At 38.7% G+C, this 10,269-nt stretch overlaps 1 protein-coding gene across 1 annotated transcript; it reads left to right on the top strand.

Moving 5' to 3' along the window:
* The first annotated feature begins 1,015 nt into the window (after positions 1-1,015).
* On the top strand, positions 1,016-3,660 carry LOC133745313 (probable xyloglucan galactosyltransferase GT14). Its single transcript, XM_062173372.1, has one exon. It carries the CDS (start codon positions 1,550-1,552, stop codon positions 3,317-3,319), a length of 1,770 nt encoding a protein of 589 aa, XP_062029356.1. The 5' UTR covers positions 1,016-1,549; the 3' UTR covers positions 3,320-3,660.
* The last annotated feature ends 6,609 nt before the right edge of the window (positions 3,661-10,269 follow it).

The raw sequence follows: 10,269 nt of genomic DNA, 5'->3' as shown, positions 1-10,269 counted from the left end.
TTTATATAACTATAACTATTAAGCATCAATCATTGATCGATCTATAGTCAACCTGGTGAAACCAACATAATCAAGGGAAAGGCATTGCGTACTCTTGTTTTTCTCCTTGGTTTATGCTGAGGTACTTTGCGTATTGCTAATTGATTGAGGTTTGCTAATTAAATAATTCAAATAATGAATGCGAATTTCTGGTCGGTATTAGTAATCAACTACCAAATAACTATCATCCACTAGCTAGCTTAGCTATATATGCTTCTCTCTTTCTGTGAATATGACTCTTCAAATTTGATTGGCTTGAAATGTCTGCAAATAAAGTTTGATTCATCAACTCTATGAATCAGTCTAACCGTCTTGAATTCAAACCCGGCGGCCTCCAAAACTGTCTATTTTGTTTTTCTTCTCAGAAGCTTGAAAAAATTCTTGTAAGTTTTTCTTCTAGAATATGTCCACATATACAAATTTTTTTTGGTACAAGTTCACATATACAAATTTTGGTAATACAAAGTACATTATTATATGTAGTGAAACCTGTTAAAAGTTTAGGATTGTTTTCTGCTGTAACTGCAACTGGTTGTTGACTTCTTCATGGTGATAACCAAGTTCTTTTGGCATGAGCTCTACACATTTTGTATTTTCGAGCAACCTCAAACTCAGTGTACACCAAAAAAGAAAGAAGACAAACGACGATCACAAAACCGTCTCCATAGCTCTCTAAAGTTTTGCCTCAACCTGCTGGCCTAAAATTATGACATCAAACCATTCTTTCGTCACCACTAACCAAGAACAAATGCTCCAAAATCCACAGTATATGTAATATTAATTATTATAATTAATACTTTTATTGTTATGATGCATGTCGATAATACTTTTCTACCTTTATATAAAGCAAGGAGAGATCATATTTCCCATCCTTGTTTAATATGTACACATTTAAGGCATAATCCAAATTCATTTAAATCAGAATCTCTTTGTATATATATGGGAAGTTTATAGGACTATTCATACAGTAAATGATAAAGAATAAAATGCATATATGTACATACACATGATCCTTCTCTCCAAAATCCAAAACAATCCTCCAAACATCTTCCAACGGTAAGAATTAAGGACTCCTTGATTCTTTACCATCTTGTATTTTTCTTCTATTAGGAAATTCATAATGGAGTACATATCTATATAAATAAAAGTCTAGAATAAGACCCCCCCCCTCTAGAATTGAAATTTCTTAATATGTTTTCTTGCGAAGGAATGTCACAAGATTTCATTCAGCACATAGTTTTTCCTTCGCTTCTTTCCCTTAAATTCATCAGACCCTGAACCTACTACCTTTCTTCTCTCAACAATTCATAATTTCTGCTAGCTTACATGTTTTTCCTTTTCTCTTCTTGCATGCATCTTTCTCAGCTTCTTCTGTTAATCTTTGTATTGTGTTATATTGATCAACTGGTGCTCTGGAGATCTCTCGGTGATTAACCAATATCATTCTTTGTTTTCATATCGTCGAGACGATCAAGAAGCAAGGAAGCTAGCTGCAGATAGCTCTTAATATATGGAGAAATCTCAATGGATTGCAGGCGGACATAAGTACCATAGTCAACTCTGGTTTGTCCTAACAGCTTCCTTCCTTATATTCTTGGTATTGATTTGTACAGACTATTCCTCTCTAAACTCTGGAAGAAATTTCAATCGGGTCACCTATTTCATTACCAACTTTGAAAATGTAATTGCTACCCAAAACCAAGATCAACACCATCCCAGCTCTCTTCCTCCTCAAGCTACAGATTCTCAAACAGCCGATCAAACCAAGAGGATCAGTAATTCTAGTATTACTAATACATCTAGTAGCACTCCTGCTCCATTTTCTTTTGGCCATGAAAGACAACCAAATAATGTTACCAGCTCCAATGAAACTCAAATTGCAACTGTCAATAATATTCCACCACCACAGGCTATACCTAATACCAAGCACCAAATCTCTGATTCTGATTCGTGTTCGGGTCGATACATTTATGTTTATGATCTTCCAAAAAGGTTCAACCAGGACTTGCTCAAGAATTGCCATTCCCTTCAGAGATGGACTGAAATGTGCCCCTACATGTCAAACATGGGTCTAGGGCCTAAACTAACTGAAAAATCTTCTAAGAGACGTGACCGATTATTGGGGGCCAAAGGTTGGTTTGCTACAAATCAGTTCTCATTAGAAGTTATTTTTCATAATAGGATGAAGAAGTACAAGTGCTTAACCAGTGATTCATCATTGGCCTCGGCAATATTTGTGCCCTTTTACGCTGGCCTTGATGTTGGTCGGTACCTCTGGGGCTACAACACATCTATCCGAGATGCTTCTCCTCTAGAATTGATGAAATGGCTTTCAAATAGACCTGAATGGAAGACAATGTGGGGTAAAGACCATTTCTTAGTTGGAGGCAGAATTGCATGGGATTTCAGGAGACAAACAGATAATGATTCTGATTGGGGATCCAAGCTCATGTTTTTGCCAGAATCCAAGAACATGACATTGTTGTCAATTGAATCAAGCTCTTGGAGCAACGAGCAGGCGATACCATACCCTACATACTTCCATCCCTCAAAGGAGAGTCAGGTGTCTAAGTGGCAGAGAAGAATGAGAAAGCGGAAGAGGCCATATCTCTTCACTTTTGCTGGTGCTCCAAGACCTGATTACAAAGAAAATATCCGGGATATGATTATAAGCCAATGCCAATCTTCAACCAAACAATGCAGACTTGTAGGGTGTTATCATGGTGCAAACAAGTGTGATGACCCTTTAGATTTGATGAAGGTGTTTCAATCGTCTGTATTCTGCCTGCAGCCTTCCGGGGACTCATTCACTCGTCGATCAATATTTGACTCCATCTTGGCAGGCTGCATTCCGGTTTTCTTCCATCCGGGTTCAGCTTATGTGCAGTACACATGGCACTTTCCCAGCAGCCCGTCTAAGTATTCAGTGTTTATATCAGAACATGATATCAAGGAGAAGAAGGTGATGATCAATGAGACATTGCTGAGAGTTCCCAAAGATGAAGTACTAGCAATGAGGGAGGAAGTTATAAGATTGATTCCGAAAATAATATATGCAGATCCAAGGGCATCTGGATTGGAGACATTTGAAGATGCATTTGACATAGCAGTTAAGGGACTACTTGACAAAGTAGAGAAAACTAGGAGGGACATGGAAGAGGGTAAAGATCCCGGTAATGCTTTCTCACTACTAAACGGTACCAAATTTGATATGCCTGGGACTAAGAGAAATGTATGGAAGATGAGAATGAAGGAGCTTCAAAAACAGAGAGAAATTTGATGTAATTTTTTCAGCTGTAGCGCCATACCATGTTGTCATTTGGAGGACAATTTTTAATTATAAGATTACTGTTCGATTTTTTCATGTGATAATACTTTTTTTTTTAAAGGGGTTTGGAACCCAGCCTAGCTGGGAGGCTCAGACCCACGCCCGGTTCCATTTATTAAATTAATAGTAGAATTTTGCATCGGGGGGGACATAAAACCTGAACCCCGAGCTACAGTAGAACAGTTGCAATAATCCTCATAGAGAACATCCTGAATGATTGCAGGTGTCTCATCTAACCATACATCATCAATGAAACCACTACTAGCAAGGTGAGCAAGCCTATCCGCTACACCATTTGCTTCACGGTAAATATGTCGAATTCTAACAGATTGAAAAGCAGTAATATACTCCCTACAATCATCTAAAACTCGACTTACCTCAGAGAAATTCTTCTCTCGACTATTGAGAGCAGAAATCAGGATGGCAGAGTCGCTTTCAACATCTATGTCAGTCCAACCTTGGTGAATACCAAGAAGTAAGCCAGCCCTACACGCCTCCGCTTCCATATTAAGAACCGAGTGTGCATGTAGAAAAGTCCTGGCCAAAGCAGCAATACCCATACCAGCATCATTCCTGACAACTACCCCAATACCTCCACTCCCTTCCTCAGCTCTAAATGCCCCATCAACATTGATTTTCAGACGACCACTTGGAGGATTTGCAATCACAACCGAGTGATAATACTTTTTTTGTTAAAGGAAAAACACATTATGTGCCTTCGTCAAAGAAACTGACGAAGAGGGAATCAAGGAATTGCAATCACATCACAATCAGCATTTACTATCATTATTGTAATTGATGTTAATCGATGTTTCCATTGTAATTCTATCCCTATATAAAGGGGCTATGAAATGAAATGAGTAGACCAATTACAATTTCATTTTACTTTTACACGTTATCAGCACGCTCAGAGCAAATAGCCAAGAAAAACCAAAACCCTAGAAAAAAAAAAAACCTTTTCTGCCGCCACCATATAAAAATAAAAAAATTCCCGGCGGCCTACCCACCAGATCGTCCTTCGTCCCCCTCCTGCTCGCACAGCAGCATCCCACCGTCCTCCCACCCACGTGGCCAGCACACCCGCGCAGTCCACAGCGCAGATCCCAGCACATATCGATGCAGAATCCGGCAGCCCCGCCCCGCCGCTTGCTCAACACAGCACACCCACGTCTTGCGTAGCCCAACGCCTGCCCATCCCAGAGCCACCCCGCCTGAGCACGCCCCTCTCGCCCAGCACGCTGCCAGCCCATCTGCGCACACCTCTACCCATCTGCAAACCAGAAGCAGACGCGAAGAAGAGAGAAAGAAAAAAAAGTGGGAAAAAAAAAATAGAAAAAAAAGTGTGACCTGGCCCAACAAAAAAAAAAATAAAAAACAAAACAAAAACAAAAAGAAGAAGGCCTGCGGCCCAGAGAAAAAAAAACAAACAGGCCCTACGGCCCAGTTTTGAAAAAAAAAAATAGAAAAAGCAGGCCAAGAAAAGAAACAAAGGCCCCATGGCCCACCGCTGAAAAGAGAGAGGAAGCGGCCCAGTTTTTCTCAAGCCTGAAAACATCGCTACGCACGTCTGCATCAACACGCGCGTGCGCTAGGATTGTTTTGTTTTCTCGAAATCAAGTATGTTTTTATTTTTGGCTGCCTTATTTATATCTCACTTTCCATATATGTATTATATATATTCGTGGAATCTAAAGCATGTGAATTTTATTTATGTTTACTTTTTGAAAAAAAAGGATGCTTTATATTTTATTGTTTATATTTTTATTATTTTATTTTGAGCATGCCATATATATTTTGTTATATATAGTTTATGAGCATGTTTTATTTCATGTACGCTTTTATAATTATTCCTAAGCATGCCTTTATATTATGCCATTGTTTTATTATTCGTAGAATTTTAAGTATGATATATTATTGCTATTATTATGTGTAACATATATTTTAGTAGGGCTCGTCAACGGGCCGGGCTTTATTGTAAATCGAAGGATCCAAGGCGGTCCTTATAAAGCGGGCCTTGCGGGCTTTTTCGAGCCGGGCCTTGCGGGCTTTTTTGGGACGGGACTTATGGGCTTTATTTATAATAAATATTTAAAGACACTAATTTTTTATAAATCTATATTTACATATCATACATTCCAAAGAGCAACCTCTATCAATTCAAAGAAAATGGGAAAACAGACCATTGGATGTGATTATTACAATAAATTATGAGTGTGGTTAAAAATTTAGTCAATTTCACCATAGTTTCGAACCCGATCGGATTGGTCAACCGTAGTCATTTGTATGTTTTCTTGGTTGACCGATGACATAACGACCGCGAAACGTGCTTATTTTTTTACATCACGTTTGTAAATATTTCATCGATGGATGTGCGTGGACATAAGATAAAACTTTCAATTTTAATTACAAATACAATGGTCTATACCAATTTGCCTCCTAAAGTTGTATAACTTATACATTGCATTTAAATTGTTGAGGTTCATTCTAAAGCAAATATGAAGTGGAAAATGAATTTGGAGAAACCAACCGCTCGATGGAGAGATTGTAATGTTTTATGGTGGTTGTAAAAATTTCAGCAAATTCGGTTCTCGTTTCGAATTCGATCAAGTAGGTCAAACTTAATTACTCTTATAAACTTATATTTATATATCATACACTCTAAAGAGCAACCTCTATCAATTCAAAGAAAATGGAAAAACGAACCGTTGGATATGATTATTACAATAAATTATGAGTGTGGTAAAAAATTTAGCCAATTCACCATATTTTCGAATCCGATCGAATTGGTCAACTGTCATCACTTGTATGTTTTCTTAGTTGACCGACGGTACAACGACCGCGAAACGTGCTTATTTTTTCACATCACGTCTGTAAATATTCCATAGATGGATGTGCGTGAACATAAGATAAAAACTTCAATTTTAATTACAAAGACGTTGGCCTATACCAATTTGCCTCCTAAAGTTGTATAACTTATACAATGCATTTAAATTGTTGAGGTTCATTCTAAAGCAAACATGAAGTGAAAAATGAATTTGGAGAAAACCAACCGCTTGATGGAGAGATTGTAATGTTTTATGGTGGTTGTAAAAATTTCAGCCAATTTAGTTCTCGTTTCGAATTCGATCAACTAGGTCAAACTTAGTTACTCTTATAAACCTATATTTATATATCATACACTCCAAAGGGCAACCTGTATCATTTCAAATAAAATGGAAAAACCGACCGTTGGATGAGATTATTATAATAAATTATAAGTGTGGTGAAAAATTTAGCTAATTTCACCATAGTTTCTAATCCGATCGAATCGGTCAACCGTTGTCATGACATGTAGAATATATTTGCACATATTATATATAGAAGTATGAGAACGTCCAATTTCACCATAAGCCAAATTACAACAAATTCACACTCACACAAAGAGACACACACACACACACATATAATGATGATGTGGCACACTGAAGATTTCCAAATATATGTGCTGGGCCTTCTAGATTCCCATCAAAGCTGAACTGCCTTCACTTAAATTGCCATAACTCCTTCTAGAAAAGTCGGAATCGCAAACCGTAAAATTCTTCAGAAACTAGACACATGGGGCTTTCCGTGCATATAGGGTAAAGCTCCTAATTCTATCCGAGAAGTTCTCAGTAATTCAGCGAAGTTCGGTTCTAGACATGAACTTATAAATTACTGGGACTAACGGGTTGCCGGGCCTAACGGGTTTTTACGGGCCGGGCCTATGGCGGGCTTTTTGATGGGCCGGGCCGGGCTTTTGGCCCTCCATCGGCCCACTTGATCCGCGGGCTTTTTGATAAGGCCTATATTTTGGTGTATATTTGTGAAATTTGAGCATGCCATGTAATTTACTTTTATATATGCTATGTTTAAATGTGCTATGGTTATTCCTTATTTAGCATGCTATATATAAATTGCATCTTGCCATGATAATGAAAATTCATGCGCATTATAAACACATAATTACCGTGATAAAGTATTTTCACATAGCATCGAAAAAAATGTGACCATTATGAATCTTGGTCTTGCAATCTAATTCATATTTTTGGAAAATAATTCACGTGGATGTCTTTATGACTGCGTAATTTATATCTTCCCTCTTGTTTATGTAGATGGCTGATCCAACCCGACCTGAATTTGACATTTTGGACTCATAAGGACTTGAGTACCATCGTTGGGTTTCCGATGTAGAAACTGCCTTTGTGGCAAAAGACTACACTGCCACCATTACCGACCCCAAAAATGATGAACCATCTAATAAGGTGAAAGCAAATGCCTTAATGTTTCTGAGGCGACATACTAATCCTAGCCTATGCTAGGAGTACCTTCAGTTGAAGACACCCAAAGAACTGTGGGATGCCCTTAAGGGACGTTTTGGGAACATTCATGACACTTTGCTCCCCGAACTGGCCGTTCAGTGGAATGGAATCCGCTTGCTTGACTACAAAAGGGTAAATGACTTCAACAAGGACATGTTGCGCTTAAAGGCACGTCTCAATTTCTGTGGAAGGGAAATCACAAAAGATGATATGATCGAAAAGACTCTTTCCACTTTTCCTACTTCAGCACTTATACTAGTGATCCAGTATAGGCTGGAATATGACAACAAAAGAATCACAACATTCAATAAGCTGATCAGCCTACGGCAAGTGGCTGAGAGGCATAATGAGGTTCTCTTGAACAACAATGCCAGGCCCACTGGGACAAAGAAAATTCCCGAGGCTAATTATGGAAAAATGAAAGGTGGAAAGAACTCCAATGCAAAGGGGTTTGGACCTGATGATCCCTACCCATGTGGCAACAACGCACCATGTGGCAAGGGACATGGGGGTCGTGGTATGGGCCATGGAGGCCCTCCCAATGTATGGAGCAGAGATGGTAGTGCTGGCCCTAGTGGTCATAGAAACAAGGCGCAAAGGGCACCTAAGAACCCTTCAGTCAAACAAGATAGAGTTGGCAATGAACCATGCTATAGATGTGGAGTCATTGGGCATCGGTACAAGAACTGCCAAGCAAGCAATATAATTGCAGCCACTTACAAGAGGTATAGGGAGTCTAAAGAACAAGAGGCTCACTATATGGAAGAAGAAGGTCATAACCCAAATGTCAACCTCACTATTGCAGACTTCAATGGCAATAAGGAACTTGCTCCGTCAATGGATGCTTCAGACTTTGACTGATCTGCTTTATCTATTTATTTTCGAAAAACAGTTGTGAAGGCATAATGCCTCATTTTTAATTAGATTATTACTTGGTCTTAATTAATGGTTTGATAAATTAGATTTCTGAACAAGACCTTGATTTGATTATTGTTGGCTTATTAATAAATTTCAAATTTTATTCTGAAGCACTAAATTTATTCAAATTTATTTACTACACATATTTACATGGTTCGAAATAGCACTATAAAGATGTAAAGCAATACATCTAGAAAAAAAAAATTATTTGAATGAAAAGATTATCATTCTACCTAAAATAGAAATACTCTAAAGAATATGAGATATATTTAATGTCACAGACGCTCTGTATGCACCAAGAGCTAATCGAACCTTGTTAAGTTTCAAAGATATTCGTGCCAACGATTATCATGTAGAAACACAATGTGAGAATGGAACTGAATACCTTTATATTACCTCTAATAAATGTGGAAGGAAACGCATTTTAGAGAAACTAATGAGTCAATTTAGTGGACTGTACCTCACTACTATTCGGATCATTGAATCCTATGCTGTCACCAACAATGAAATGTGGGACACTGACTCATATAGGCTTTGGCATGACCGTCTAGGGCACCCCGGTCGTGACATGAAGATCCATATTTTAAAGAAGGCTCATATGGACATCCCTTCTTTCAAGTGAAAAATAAAATGGGAGAAAAATCAGCCACACTGCAAGGTGTCGGTCCTAGTACTGCTCAAATGCAGCCATCGCCTTCTGAAGTACCAGAAGCACTACCTCCCTCCCATTATGCCTCATTGACTATTTCAAAGGCATATCACTCGTTTTGCAAAGCCTGCTCTTTAGCAAAAACAGGATCGAGACCTTCCTATGCTAAAGACACAAAACAAAACATTCCATTCTTACAAAGGATACAAGGAGATATATGTGGACCTATCCATCCAGAATGCGGACCATTCAAGTACTTTATGGTTCTGGTGGATGCTTCGACACGCTGGTCACATGTTGATTTATTGTCCACAAGAAATGCTGCATTTGCAAAACTCCTAGCACAGATTATACGTTTAAGGGCTCACCACCCTGATCACCCTATCAAGTCTATAAGGCTTGATAACGCTGGAGAGTTTACATTTGATGATTAAATGTCTATTGGGATCGATGTAGAGCATCCTGTACCCCATGTGCATATACAAAATGGTCTCGCAGAAGCCACCATCAAAATGCTACAGATGGTGGCTAGGGCATTGGTTTTGCGCACCAACCTGCCTATATCTGCATGGTGATTTACTTATTTGTTTTCAGACCCACTGCTAGCCAACCATTTTCTGCGTACCAGTTGGTAACTGGATATGAGCCTGACATTTCACACTTACGCATATTTGGTTGCGCAGTATATGTGCCTATTGCGCCCCCACAGTGAACAAAAATGGGTCCTCAGAGACGATTAGGTATTTACGTTGGATACGAATCCCCAACAAATATCTGCTATTTGGAAGGGACAGGCGATCTCTTTACCGCTAGATTTGCGGATTGTCACTTTGATAAGACAGTCTTCATTTCATTAGGGGGACATAGGAAATAGCATTTTCCAAGGGAACGACAGGAATTGTCGTGGTTTGTCCCCACTCTGTCTCATTTTGATCCCTGCACTTCACAAAGTGAAAGTGAAGTGAAAAGAATAATCGATCTTCAGAACGTAGCCGATT

This window comes from Rosa rugosa, chromosome 4 (genome assembly GCF_958449725.1).
Source record: "Rosa rugosa chromosome 4, drRosRugo1.1, whole genome shotgun sequence".
In the NCBI taxonomy this organism is placed as follows: domain Eukaryota; kingdom Viridiplantae; phylum Streptophyta; class Magnoliopsida; order Rosales; family Rosaceae; genus Rosa; species Rosa rugosa.
This window is presented reverse-complemented; position numbering and strand designations above follow the sequence as displayed.

Coding starts and splice junctions, on each gene's coding strand:
- LOC133745313 (XM_062173372.1), top strand. CDS start 1,550: ATGGAGAAATCTCAATGGATTGCAGGCGGACATAAGTACCATAGTCAA.